At 36.6% G+C, this 15,261-nt stretch overlaps 1 protein-coding gene across 7 annotated transcripts in view; it reads left to right on the plus strand.

Moving 5' to 3' along the window:
* LOC147718720 (muscleblind-like protein 3) overlaps positions 1–13,256 on the plus strand; it is a 419,970-nt gene extending 406,714 nt beyond the window's left edge. For 5 of the 7 annotated variants that reach the window (XM_086918701.1, XM_086918707.1, XM_086918706.1 and 2 more), the window contains 2 exons: positions 2,168–5,985; positions 6,032–13,256. Coding sequence is in view for 1 of the 7 variants with exons in the window: in XM_086918706.1 (XP_086774832.1) it covers positions 2,168–2,307 (140 nt within the window). In the remaining 6 variants the exon portion in view is untranslated. Of the gene's footprint in view, positions 1–2,167; positions 5,986–6,031 lie in introns of those variants that run through there. The other 2 variants (XM_086918705.1, XM_086918708.1) reach the window with 2 other exon arrangements.
* Positions 13,257–15,261: the final 2,005 nt, after the last annotated feature.

Consider the following 15,261-nt stretch of genomic DNA (forward strand, 5'->3'; position numbering starts at 1 on the left):
GATAGCATAGCACACTCCATAATGAAGCTGACTGTTATAGGTAAAGTCCACTCTTCGGCTAGTAGAGCACTCTCCACTACATCGAATGTGGCTTTCTGGGATATGTTAGTGTAAAGTGCATCTGTGTCCAAAGTGATCAGTAAATCGATCTCTTTTGTGTTGTTAGTGTCCTCAATTAGCGGAAGGACATCCCTAGTGGCCTGTAAGAATGAGGGAGTTTTATGTACCACTGGTTGTATGAATTGGTCAGGAAGTGGGACAGGGGCTCCAACAGGGAGTTAATCCCTGAAACAATGGGTCCTCCTGGTCGTGGATGTAGACCCTTATGAATTTTTGGAGGATATAGAAATAGGGGATCCTTGGTCCTCTGTTGATAAGAAAGTCAGCCTCATTCTTACTAATCCAGCACTAGGTTTCTGCTGTGGATAACATGGCGGTGAACAGCGTAGTGAGTCTCCCTGTGGGATCGTGGGAATTGGGGTATAATAGTATGGATTGGCCAACTGGTAATTGCATTCATTGTTGGAGTCCGTGGTGGACATAATCTCAGTGGTCCCTCCCTTGTCTGCTTGTTTAATGGTGATCTTGTGGTCGTTGGCCAAAGAATTCACCTCTGCCAGTTCTGTGGCTGCGAGTAACTTCTTACAGGACTGCTTGTTCAAATGTCAGAAATTTATTTGGTATCATACTAGCATTGGGGGTGAACCTGGATGGATTACGTAGTCCTGTGTACATATGTCCTTGAATAGGTGTATCCTGAAAGAACGCCTGTAGGTGTATCTTTATGAAGAAGTTTTGTAGCTCACAGTTACATCAGGAAACATGTCTACTTTGGGTACAAACCCTAGGCCCTTCTTAAGGACTTTGGTTTCAATCTCAGTAAGAGTCCTATGTGATAGATTAACTATCAATTGTTCTTCCCCGATTGACTCCGGATCTGCATTGTTTGTTGCTTTGGCCCCTGCCATTGTACCCATGTTTGATTTCCTCACCTACGGACTCTTACCCTGCCCCAGCCTCTGTCCAAAAAAAGCGGCTTTAGGTGTATGAGGATAACATTGTTGTGGACCCTGTGGGAACATTGGGTATTGCCATTTAAGATAGAGCCATTTGAGATCCTGTTTCCAGCTCTAGTTTGCATTCTGCATATTTCTGCCATGACCCTTGTGGGCCCTTGTGCCTTCTTTTCTATTTTTTGGCCAATTATGAGCGCTTCGTCAGAAAGAGTTGGCAAACTTAAGGAGACCTCAAAGGCAAGACCTATTGGCTTTGCCAATGCCTGTTATAGCTGTGTGCTTACTCTCTTAGGGCCTTGTAAAGCAGAAAAATCTAAAGCCCTGCAGAAATTATATCTTTAATCTACAGTTGTTGGATGTATGTATGTCTCAGTGAAGCAAAATACGAATCAGGATGGCATTTCTTAGGGACCTGTCCCACAAATATGGCTCCAGTTATGGTGATTCTGTAAATAACAGTAGTCGTCGGTATTATTTCTAAAGTGCAACTATCACTCCGCTGGAGTATCTTGGCGCTGCTCAGAAACAGACAGGAAACTCAGGACAGTGTGTCCTTGTCATTGTTTTATGATATGGTGTACAATTATTGCAATCATTAATGGCAACACATTGCAGCTAGCGTATTGGTAATATAAATAATATTATGCATATACTTGAATTTATAGATAAATAATGCCTGCTATAGAGCATAAGAGAAACAATATGGCTTTTGTTGTCTAAAGGCAATAGCATTATTCCACAGGCTTATCTGTGACATTTGACATAGCACTATTTTCAAATGGCACAATAAAGTTGTTTCTTGATGCTCATATCAGATACTTAGGATATCCTCACACAGTGGTGCTCATTTACTGAACTACAGAAGAGGAAATGCTTAGAAGCTATCTGGAATTCGAACATAGGGTCTTTCAGTGGATACGTTATCCCACTGACCACTAGACAGGCTTGATTATGCATATTGTGAAAGAGGCATTAAGTAGTTCAATGCATTGAGTAATATAAATGTGGAGGTAAACTAATTTCATTGAAACAATGTTTGACACAGCAGCATATCTGATATGAAATATTTAGGATGGAATGTATGATTAATTATTAGGAGATTGCTATAAATCAGTTTTAGTCACTATTACACTTCTTTTTTTTCTTTCCAGTAGATCATGTTGAAATTGTGAACAGAAAAAGTGTGGAATATCATGAGGTTCCAGTGGGACGCTGTACACAGCCTTTCTGTAAATATTCGCCTTTGTCCAATACCACCTCTACAGGAAGACTCTCACAGCAAACATGTTAACCAAAATGAAAACCATTGGAAGTGTTAGAAAAGCACTAGAAAAACAAATGACAAACAGTGCTCCATCAAGACAAGAAACCACATCAGAAAAATTATATACTTTTATAATGCATTACTTTAACATACTTAATCATTTTAAGATGGCCATCATCAAATGTGCACTTGCACACTGAATTGCTGGTTTACTATATACTCTCAATGGATAAATGTTTGTCTGTTTTCAAAGTGTTATCTTAGTCTGTTGTTTACATTGTAGTCATCTGATTCATGTATCATTGTCAAATATCCCCATGACAGGTTTTTTTCAGTTACCATGTCTTAAGCGTTCATACACTTTTTGTTATATGTTGTATTGTGGAAAACAGAAACAAAGAGTCTGAAATTGATTCAAGACAATTTTATTTGGATTAAAGTTTTATTTATCGTGTACATGTTATAAGTACATGTTATAATTTACCCGTTATAAACAGGATACTATAGGTTTTAGGATCCACATGATTCTCTCATGATTATGCAGCCATTTAGAAATGATCACTTTTACCTGCATTGTCCTTTTTCATAACTGAAATGTGTAGCCTATGGTTTAATATCAAAATAGTTTTAAAGTCATGATAACATATTTTGCTCCTTTGAAAATTGTTTTGAATTTGCCTAAATTTTTGTTTTTCTGCTGGTAATGATATGCAGATCACTAGGTTGTCTGCATATGTTTTGGAGTAAACTCTGCATTCATTCAAAAGCTTCACTAGAAAACATTTCAAGTAATTCACAAAGCACATACGGTATAATTCTGTAAGCCTTGGAAATTTTTAGCATGAGTCTGTTAATGTACTTTACGGATTGTCATGATAAAAGATTTTAGATCAGCTTTGGCAGAATTCATAAATATTATGTATTGGAGAACAAAAACTATATTGTGCTTGAGCAAACCCAAATATGGATTTGTAATTTTGGGAATGGCTGGATTTTAATCTCACAAATGGCAGTATAGTGGAACTTTCAAGACAATATATTTGTAGTTTCAGGATTTTGGATAAACCTGCGCAGATTCACACGTAAGGGCTAACATACCTAAAAAAATGCATAGGTTTGTGGGTGTTTACCAACATTTTACTTATAGCTGCCCATGTTATTAGAAACAGGAAGCGACCACTCCCAGCAGTTGATGAGAACTTGCAAAAACTTAACTCCAAAAAACAGGAGCTACTCTTCATGAGCAACGGTCGGACTTTTTTTACTGAAATGTTTGGCCATTGATTTCACGAAGCTAGTGTAAGGTGTATGTTGGATCCCCAATGATTTATCGCCATGCTGACTGACTATAAAATTCGCTACTAATATATATATGGCTGTTACTATGAAGATGTGACGTTTGACAACTTTTACATCTTTATCACAAGGTGGGCCTGGTCAATTTGTTGCTGAAGATTTTACGGTGTGTACTTTTTTTTTACATTTGCTTTATTCGGATTGCTGAGCCTGTGAAATAGGCTGCGAGCACACCTAGGAGTCTAATAAATAAGAGGCTGTAAATTTAAAAACCCTTAACCCAATTCACCTATATACATCTTGATCCATAGAAAGTTTTAGCTGTTGGTGAAGAACTATTGTCTGCAACACAATATACAAAGCGGTCTTTGGGTCAGTTTCTCACTCATGATTGGGTTCTTTCAACCTATCTCAGTTTTTTCAATTCCTTGTTAAATGGCTTTCTTCCTTGTTCTTGGAAGGAAAGCCTATGTTCCTCTGGAGCATCAATTCTTTTCATCATTTCAAACTGGAAGCTTTCTATACTTCCACTTCTGATGTGAGGATGCTGTGCCAGCACTCCATCGGAGTGTGTCACTTTCCTTTCTCTTTCCCATTATCTCACAAAAAACTCCTTATATGGTCCATTAGTCCTCCAAACACAACTCACTACACAGTTTTTTAATATATACATTTTTGTGTTTTTCAAATTATTCTTGTCTGAGGGACCGGCAACTGCACTCTGCTTCCGGGCTGTTGCTTCCCTGTTAGCCGATCCACACCCCTCTTTTTCTATGTCTGCCTATTTAATTATAAAACAAAAAATTTCTGAGAAGGCCTGGTAGTTGCACACCCCTGCCAGCCTACTTGCTTTCAGGACCCTGCGCTTCTATCTCCCACTCCCACAGAATGATTGTAGGGCCGGAGTCTCTTTCTAAGGTAGGCTGGTCCTAGACCTTTGGCTGCTAGAAAGGCCAATGTCAATGCTTTAAACTCGATTCTTTTGGCTATGGGGAGCCAGTGCAGTTTCCGCAAAAAGGGAGATATATGTTGTCTGAGCAAACGCCGCAGACCAGGCGGGCTGCAGCATTTTGGGCCGTCTGGATCTGTGGCGCAGGCCCTCCGACAGACCCAGGTAAAGTCCATTCGCACAGTCTAGATGCGACGTAATTAGTTCATGGACCACCGTTTTGCGAGTATCGCTGGGCAAGTAGTCAATTAATTTTTTAATCATTTTGATTTTGCTAAAACAGGCGGCTGAGACTGTCTGAACCTGAGCGGCAAAGGACAGACAGTTGTCCCACCTGAAGCCCAAGTTCCTGACCGACTCTTTGGGAAGAGGGGCAACACTCAATTCTTCCGACCACCATAAGTTGGAGGCGAGGGGAGATGGTTGGTTAAAGAATAAGACCTCGGTCTTATCCGCGTTGAGTTTCAGGAAATTGCGGTCCATCAAGGCCACATGTTCACCCTTGCCTTAATTCTTGGGATATCATGTTTTAAAATTTGGTATTCCGAGATGGCTGTTTGACATCTTGGAATGGTAAATGAAAAATAAAGTAAAAGTTGGCATTCATGCATTTTGTAAATGCAAAATATGGAACATTAAAAGATTTTGGCCATGTATGTGCGCATATATGCAGCAGTCATATTTTAATGACTTTTCTTTCTCTTTAAGTAAATTAATTACAAGCAAATGCCACGGCCACCAACGGAAAAATATCTGCAAAGCCACTAGTTTTCACAGGAGAGACATATTGACTTTGCCAATGCTTGTGTTTCTTTGAGGTGTTAGATATAGACTTGCCAAGTTTCTAGTCAAGAGTAGTCAACCCCCAATGTCGACATCCACTATTGGTATAGTCGCAAACACACATTTAGGGGCCCATCAGGATGGGAGGCGGATCGCCATTTCCGGTCGCCCGCCTACCATTCCTCCCTGCCATTTTACGATAGCGGTGGGAACCCAGGCGGACGGAAAGACCGTCTGCCAGTTTTCCGCTGGTGGGCAATCCGCGGAAAAGGCCTGCAATATGGTGGCGCATCCATATTACAATGATGGCTGTCTCATGCCTTTCCGTGGCGGAGACTCTGCCATGGAAAGGTATGCAGAGAATGCCTTTGGGTGCCCGTTGCAGGCCCCCAGGGGATTCAAAAGGGGGGTGGCTACACTTGGGGGTACCCACCAACATTTTCAAATTCTGCATGCAAATGCACAACATGCCCTTTTAACATTGTGGCGGGTGCTGAGTACAACACCGCCCGCCACAATGTTAAATATACAGGATGCGACCTAGGCACAGCGGGACCCCGCACCTCTTTCAGTCGTTCCCGTTTACCGTTACGGTGGGTGGCGCGGGCATTGGCCGCCCGCCATCGTAATGGGGCCCTTAGATTCTTCAACATTAATTTTCACTAAACCATACAAAGGTTAAAGTGTGACTTTCAACATTAATTTTCACTAAACCATACAAAGGTTAAAGTGTGACTAGACACAACCACATAAATAAGTAAACTTTTTCATGTATTTGTATTCCATAAATCTATATTTTTCCTCATCTATTTCAGTACCACAGTTTATATTTACAAATCCTGGGTCGGTTTTTATCAGTTAAGCAAGAAATTATCCACTGTCAGATGAAATTAAGGGACAAAATTGTCAAACGCATAGCTTTCGTAGGGACAGATGTCTGTTGCTTTGGAATTTCTTGAATCTTAGTGGAACAGTTGTGACTCATCCTTGCATGCTATAAATACTGCCTGGTGTTGTTCTTCGCATCTAAAGAGGCTGATAAATAATCGCCTGTAGTTACAAATTTAGAACCATTGTTTGTGAGTCGTGGTGTTTATCCTGTTATATGTTTTATCACTTAGTACTATGCCAGTGTGATTTAAAATAATATTACAAGCTCAAACTACATGAAACGTGAGGAGCAAGAAGGTACTCCTTTGAAAAACAAGTGTACAGACCTTTGAAACACCGCCAACTCCGCTGTCATTTCATAATATGGCATGTGGAGGTGTAGTCAAGGCAACAGAGTGAATTACTCCATTGCCCTGACTGCCAAATCTCTGTATGCCAAATTATAGATTGGCAGCTAAGATTAGAATATTGTTAGTCACACAGTCTATTGGTGTAATGTGCACCTAAATTCCCTGCAACAAGGAATATGGCACTTACGGCAGTGTAGTCAATATTAGCAACAGGTATGTCTTTGTTTTAGTTACAGTATTAACTTGTGGAAATGTTACTTCTGTGCAAGTTAGAAAGCAGCTTGGTTTCCCTAGTGGTAGTTTGTTGTCACAAATGTTGCCACTATTCTTTTATTGTATTTAATGATATACTGTATGAAGTGCTTTCTTGGCATCAGAGTCCTAGCTCTAGGAACATTAAACTGATGTTTCCTGAAAGATCTCACACTAGCAGCTCTAAGCTCCCATCCTTGCAGTTGCCTATCAATGTAGCCCTTCCTCCTGTAAAATCTATGCTATTGCTGCCCATCAGGCCTTTGTGTGTTGACCACCCACATATTATTGCAGAGGTTGCATTAAGAGGATGGAGGGAAGTAACTGTATATGGCTAATAAATCCAGAGGCAAGCTCTTTCACTCAGTACCTGAGAAATGAAAAAAGGTTGCACATTTCAAGGGAGAGTTATTTATGGGAGTTCCACACTGACTCATGCTAACATCTTCTAGAGGCCCATTTCTGCAGGACCGTTCACAGAGTACATTCTTGTGGAAATGGATATAAATTATCATATAGTCTCCGGCTTTGAAATCATTTTAAGGAAAGAAATTCTTGTTCTGCATTTACTTAAAGACATCTTAAAATAGTTAGAGGTATTTGCCTTGTATTTCTCTGCACTTATCTAACCTTATATATGGTTAAATTATAAGAACTCTTAGCAGAAAGTTTTTCCTATTTTCTTTTACATCATGTTGGCCCCCTCCAAACAACCTTCAGTACAATTTGGATGAAACCAAAAAAGCAGAAAAAGGAAATATTTCAGAGCAGGCTGGCCAGTCATACTAGATGTGAACTTGGTTGGCCTGTTTCCTTTAATCTCTGACTTTCTGTTTTCCAGAATACTTGCAACATTAATGGAAAATGCAGATTTGAGTATTTCCTGTTATGTGTCTCCAAATAGGGTTTGCACAACCTGTGCCAGTGCCTCAAGAACAGATTTGTTCACATTAGGTAAATATATTAAAGCTCAATAGAGTTTTCCGTGTTGAAGTAGATGAAAACGTTTGAGTGCTGAATGAATCTTTGTGTAACATGACATTTTGATGCAATTTGTTTTATTATCAAACATTTATACATCTCACGTAGATCCGCATAGAATGTACATTTACATTACAACCATTTTACATTATATTAAGGCACAACAATAGTTTATCTGATAGGATGGTCCAATGAGGGAAATACAGGGTAGTTGTATTAGGTGCCACCTATGTTTTTTTCCATCTTAGTCGGCAAAATAAGTGTTCCTTTGTAACCTATTTTTTGTTGATGTGAAAGCTTGAAGCACTAAAATCATCATCTATTTTAAAACAATGAGGGCAAAAGATGCCTTTTGAGGTAGCACTATTTAAACATGGTGTGCGAGAACTTATGTTGCAATGTCTTTGTTCAAGAATGAAAATCAGTCATTAGACTTTAAATATAAAGTAATGTGTTCTCCTAAAGTCACAGATCGAAATGGTGACTCTAAACAAAATACACAAATAATTTAATCTGTCATTTGATCAGTGTATGTAATATATGTTTAATGGTCATTGTGTTTGGGGACATTGTATAAGCTTCCCATTTTTCCTGAACCTATATTTTTTTATTTGTCCAAAGTTAATTATCTCTCTCCATTTCTCTCAGCCTTATGCAAATAATATGCAAGAATGCTGACACTTGGATAAAACAGGTCATGGAGAAGGAAAATGAAAAATTAGACTTTTATTGTCACAGGACTGCTATAATTAATTTTAAATGTATCGATATTGGCTGTAAACTACACATGAAAAGAAGAGAGTGGAAATACATGAACACCCAAAAAACAGATAGTTTAACACTTTGCTTTACTTATTGAAACGAAAATTGAGCAGTTGCCATGAAATATTTAGTATGTAATCTCAAAATTAACATGTGGCCTTGATTTTACATTTTAACAAATGGATTGGCTTAAATAAATCTAAAATAATTATTGTAAGAAAAATATATATTTAATTTTCCACTTGCATGTGACTTTAAAGAAAGTGAAAAAGAAGCAGACCTATGAGGGAAATCTAATATTTCATTCCTGTTGAATGAGTATATTTTAAGTTGACCTGATTTAATCATGTGCCTCTTGAAGGCTTTAGACTACATTGTACGTTAAGACTGAAATGAATATATAGTAGATGTAGTTGGTAGCCAAATCCAAATGTAAATATAGATAAAACACAAAATGTTACAAGGCATAACTAGAACTTCACAAAACATATTGCTTACTGGTAGTTTTAAAGGTTTTTTAAAAAAAACATATTACATCTTGATATCTTTATTAACTAACAAACTTAATTTTGAAGGAGAGTTAGGGAATGTTTAAGATTGTAAAACATGTATTGAATCCATTTAGTTACATAATAAATCAACACTGTAGCATGATATGGTATAGATACAATGCATATCTAGTCTGTATATTTTACAGTTTAAGAACAAAAATAACTTTGTATGTAACTCTTACAATGATAGATTCATTGTTAACTAGTTTTATTAAGTTGTTGTTGCTATGGCAACAAAACTACAACATGGCTACCTTTGTATACATTATTTGTGAAATTTTCACATGTAAATTAAGTGATGTGTAACAGTATGAGCTTGTTATGGTATAGTTCAATACTGTCAGAAAAGATATGATTGAATATTTTTTAAAAACCCAAAGTCCCATGTGAAGACTGAATTTGTGTCTTTATCTCACTTCTTCAGTTAAGAAGTTTACAACACATGGATTTAGAGTCAGGTTTTATAGCATGTAGAAATTGTTGTGTGTATAGGGTTGTTCCACAGTGTTTTGGATTTTACAAGACAACACTTTAAATCTACAAGAACATTTAAATTGCCTTATTTTGATTTTTATGTATATTAGCATTTTGTAAGTTTTGAATCATTTAGTTTCAGGTAGTTTTGCCTTTAAAACAGTTTTTCGCTGGACTATTTTAATACTAATTTATATTTGCAAAATATGTACATAAAAATATTGTGGAATGACCCCCTTAACAGTGTTGAAGATACCAATATGCTGCAGTTAACTGATCCAGTTGGTGTACGAATGTGTGAGGCACACCTTTTTTGCACTTATGTACATAGTCACGAAAGAAATCCTTCGAACTTATTTTGAATATAAAAAGTCCATAAAATACAGGAAAAGTTTGTTATTGAGATAGGTGTTACTAAGGCTTTGATGCAGAGGCGTTTTTGCTATAAAACTTATCTGCAAGCATGATGTTGCTTTGCTGTTGTAAAAGCTTTGTAGTCTGCCTTAGCTTACTATACAGCAGATTAATAACAGGCCAACTTCGAACTGCAGCACAGGAAGTGGGAACCAGTACATATCCAGATCACTGGCAAAGATTTTAGCAACTTTTTGTTTACTCCTGGGATACTTGTTGAAACATGTCAAAGAATGCAAGGCAAGGATTTGTTTGATGTGTAACTAAATTACAACTATGCACAAACACTTCCAACATATTCATGAATGTGTTAACGGGCACATTTTAAAAAATATATCAGGCACCATCAACATTTGTAGGTAATTGCTTTTTAAAATATTTCAAACATTAAGGACAATATTACCTATAAATTATTAAAGTCAAATTAAACACATAATATGTTTATGAAACAAGTTTAATATGGTAGATTTCTTTAGGGAAATGACTATTTCCATAAAAGTGGTAAATTGATTGAATTAACATGTCTGTGACACCAGTGGGCAAACCAAATTATTTTAAGAATTCTATGAAAAGTTTTGTAAAAAGATATGCTAAAAACTGCTTTTTAATCACCTGCAGCAACTGCCCATAGATGAGGAGGTTTGTTAACAAGTCACTTCTCATTCAGCACTTGAAAATAAATTATATATAGTTCAGCTGCGCCCAATAATAGTCAAACGCACTTATGACAACAAAATACCACAAGTTTCCAGGCACAAAACAATTGAAATTGGGGACAAGTATTTGTATCCCATTTCCACTTTCTTAACTAGTTTGTATGAATAAAATAAAAGCTTAATTTTTTTAAGCTTTAAGGGACTTTTGTTAAAGATACATATGGAAAAGTACTCAACAGCAAACAGTCCAATAAATAAGAAAGCTCACTTCCATTTATAAATTGGGTTTATAAACAGGTGCACATAATTGTATCTGTACCCCCTAATAATTACAGCTCATCCACCTTGCACAGTATATTTTGCATTCCAATTTTCACCTTCGCTTTATCCTTGAGGACAAGAGGTGTGTACTGACAAACGCTTTAAAGAAATGAGGCCTGTCCTTTATTACAGCCTCTTGATGGCTATACTGCAAGTTTCCAAACTAAGCTGCTAAGCCTTTATCTTTGTTTATCTGAACCTCTTAGTAAGGGGGTATGCCAATGACTTCTAAAGAAGGCTACTATCACCATCTGCTAAAAAACTAATTTACATCCATCTGACCCCAAACGTTATAGAATAATTGCAGGTTTGCCCATCATTAGCCAATCCTCAAGAAGATTGTTACCTCCCAAATCATTTTTAAAATGCCCAAATTGTGGATCACAAACGAATCTGGGTTAACAGGATGTAATGGATAACTTGTTGGACACATTATAGAGGTGATGGATGTGTTTCTAGTCTTGCTTGATCTCCTGATGGCCTTGGATTATGGTGGAATAGGATTTGTTGATTCACTTTTCAGAGGAGGTGGTCTTTATTAAGTCAGCAAGACCTTTAGGTAAAAATACATTCCGTTCTCTATCAAACCATTATCTCTTTGTGCAAACCTAAAGAGTTCATGCTTATCCCCTTATATTTTTAACATTTACATGAGACCTTTAAAAGGCATCTGTTGTCATTAGTTACTGATTCATTCATAAGTGAATGATATTTACATGTTGAGAATGTTGTTTCTTATGTGCTTTAGATTTCTGAGGGTTTGTCTATAACCCTTGAGACCTTAATGAGAGACAGTTGACTCCAGGTAGATGCAAGAAGGACATTAGTTTTTTATTTGATTCTTATTCTAGACAGCACATTGACATACATAGAGCTTGCATAAAGAACGTTTGTATTTATCTGAATGACTTTTTTCAGGTCATTTTCACCTTTAGTTACGTTTGGCTTAATTTCCAAACAATAACAAAGGCTTCATCTAAGGAAGGCATGCCTAGACTACTCTGAAGACTGTATAATCCTGCTCAATACCATAGAAATCATGTATTCAAACATTTCCATGACAAGAACAGGCACACAGTATTTCGTAGTCCTTAGTAGAATATTTTAACTTGAGTTCAATGCACCTAACGTTCTTGCATTTTTAGTAAAAGTAAAATGACATATGAAAAAAGAATTCAAATTTTCACACTGATTTGTGCCCTATATTACTTGGGCCATAACGTTGCAAAAAATGTTAACATAGGAAAAAATGCTAAGCCATTGCAAAAGTATTTTTATCTTGTATGAGTTCTAAAACTGATGATGATGAAATTGTCAGGAGTTTTTCTATTTGCCAGTTACAAAATAAGTTAAGTGATCATCCCATTACGTGGTGGGGTCTAACTATTCAGGCAGGGCTGTAACTGCTACGAAATGGCCTCATATGGACCATTTTAAAGTAAACACACTGCCAGAACTACTTCTGAAATATTTGCCAGTGATCTACATTGACATGCTCTCTCTAATCAAAACAATATGTTCACTTCAAATATATGTCAAACTTTAAATATACCACAACAATAAAAATAAATGTTTTTTTCAAACACACAACAGAGAGAAAATACCTGACACAGAATTACAAGGTTCTTGTTCTTTATTACTGTACACAGAAGCTATTTGATAGTGGTGGAAGCCAAATGATTTTGTTGCCATGGCTCGTGTATTCTAGCAGGTGAGGGGATGGTGTGACCATCCGTAGGAGAGATTACAACATTTTCTTTGTTGTCTAGAATAAAAATGGTAGGTATGTAAAAAAGATGGTGTAATCAAAATATTTACATGCCACAGTGATTCAACTGAACACAAAATGTTATTTTTGCATTACGGATGTTACAAATAGTAGCGTTGAAGAAGATTTGTGGAATTCAGTATAAAAAAGACTATCAATTTCCTCTTCACTTGGCACTATGACTGTAATGTAACACAACTTCATTTTATCTGGAAAATGATGTGATAGCTATAAACATGCAAAGTTAGCATTCCAACCTCAAGTTGCAACAAAGTCAATATGTGTTGAAAAACATACTATATTCAATGGTCGGCCGGTTGTGCTTTCGAATGTAATTTTGCATTCCCTCACCTGCTACAGACGGTATGTACTCTATGCTTTCAATTTACTTTTCTTTTTTGCCAAATTATATTGCTGTAGTGCTTGTATGTGCTTTAGAGACGTGCATAATGCTATTCATTTTAGTAAGTTCTTTCAATATTGTTACTGTTTATTATTTGAAACTTTTAATAAAGAGTTTAAAATGAATGGTCATGTTTATTTATTAACTCATACCCTAATAAAATCAGAAATGAGTTTCCTAACTGTTTTGTTTGTACCTGCAAATTATGAAATAAGGCTACAAATTCAGACTTCTAAACCCATTCTTTGTGAAATACATAAGCAATGCATATGTGGCTACCTAATTATGCATAGGATATGCATGTCATTTAAACAAAAACTATATTACACTTATTTCATTTATTGGATTCATAAGTCATAACACAAAGACACTACAGTAGAATAAAGGAATATATATATATGGTAGAATGATAAAGCAAGAAATTCTAGACAGTGGTTATTTATCTTAATTACACAAGGCACTTTCTGCCAATTATTTGATAGTGCATATGTAGTGGACTGAAATAAATATTACTGGACTGATTCATGAAACCATTCCCGCTGGTAAAATAGCTTTCACAAATGGATAGGTTTACAAGTGCAAGGTGCAATAGAAACGGTAACAGTTATTAGGAGCGCACTGCGGGTATAGGTAAGTAAGTATGATCAGTAACAATTGTGCTCAAGGGGGACAAGAGCCGGTTACCACGACTCAAAAGTAGAACCACATAGTGGCTGTCCAGCAAATTCAAATAATCCTCCAAGCACTCAAATTATCAAATGAAAGTAAAATTTCAATAAAGTCTCTTCAAATTTCTTTTCTTTATTCCTTCTTCTTTCAACATCAGCCAACACGTGTTTCGTCCTGTCAGTCTTTGACAATAGACTTCTTCAGGCTGAAATTAATTACAACATTATTTGTTTAAAACCATGTCTAACACCTAAAACATGATAACACATAAAGATCGTGTTCAAAAAGTCACCGAGACTTACAGTGATAAAGTATGCTGTAGTAAAAAGTAAGTGCCCGTCACCAAGAACAAACCAGAATCACCCAAGCGTGATCGTATATATATGTGCCACTTTGCAGAACCAAAGTTTGAAATTCCAAAGTATAGTAACAAAAGTCAATCTAAGAAGGCAAATAGAACTTACCCCTTACAAAATCCAATTCCTCCTTAGTTCAAAAGTCAGTCCAAGAAAAGTTCTATCTCCACTGTGTTGCTACAATATAAAAGAGCATACTAATATTGAACCACTCCTTCCAATTCATAGTGTAATTCCAGAGAATGTACCACACTCTCCAAATTTAACATGTGGCTCACCTCAATTCAAAACTCTATGCGTCCCGTAGCACGGGTCTAAGGTTTCTTCCATCTGTAAATTCTTCAGTCAAGTAATAATTTTATAATTCTAAAATAGAAAGTAATATACGTATGGACTTCTTGATGCAATCAAAGTCGTCTCTATTCTAACAGTTCATAAAATACGACCACTATCTTACCTGTTTAAGTAATTAGGTATATCTATCTATCTTCGGAGTATAGTAAATCAGTATCCAGGTTCAATTGCTGTAAGAAAAATACAAGATTGCACTAAGTCACAGTGTTTCCGTAACCCATCGTATCAAAAATCCGCTTCTATCGCTTACCGCGTATCTGTCATGAACCTCCATTCATTCCGCGTGCTACACAATTGCCATCTTGTAATGGCAATATATAGCCGTAGTAGGTAAGCGGCATCTTGAAATGGTCAAAGTCTACGTATTCACACTATCAACCCGTTGTGCCATCTTAATTCGGGATAACATAATGAACTCCAAGTCAAACTACGCAAATTATATCTTACTACTATTATTGAACATCAACATGTTCGTATCCACAATAAACCCTAAATTCGTACTTCAAATTTATTATCAACATTTTTCATTAACTGGGCTCCGTATAAGCAAGCATTATCAGTCCAATCACCAATTTACCAGTCAGCTTCCTAGAAGCAAAGTCCATGGTAGGAGTGATCTATAACAGTTTACGTATACTAATCTCTTGTTTAGTAGCCAGATTAGAGAAACAAAAAGGAAAAAAGAGGACAGATTGGACAGTACAGGATGCTAAAGTAGAAATTACGGGGCGACACTTCAATTGTTACAGAT

Source organism: Lissotriton vulgaris, chromosome 4_1 (genome assembly GCF_964263255.1).
Source record: "Lissotriton vulgaris chromosome 4_1, aLisVul1.2, whole genome shotgun sequence".
Lineage (NCBI taxonomy): Eukaryota > Metazoa > Chordata > Amphibia > Caudata > Salamandridae > Lissotriton > Lissotriton vulgaris.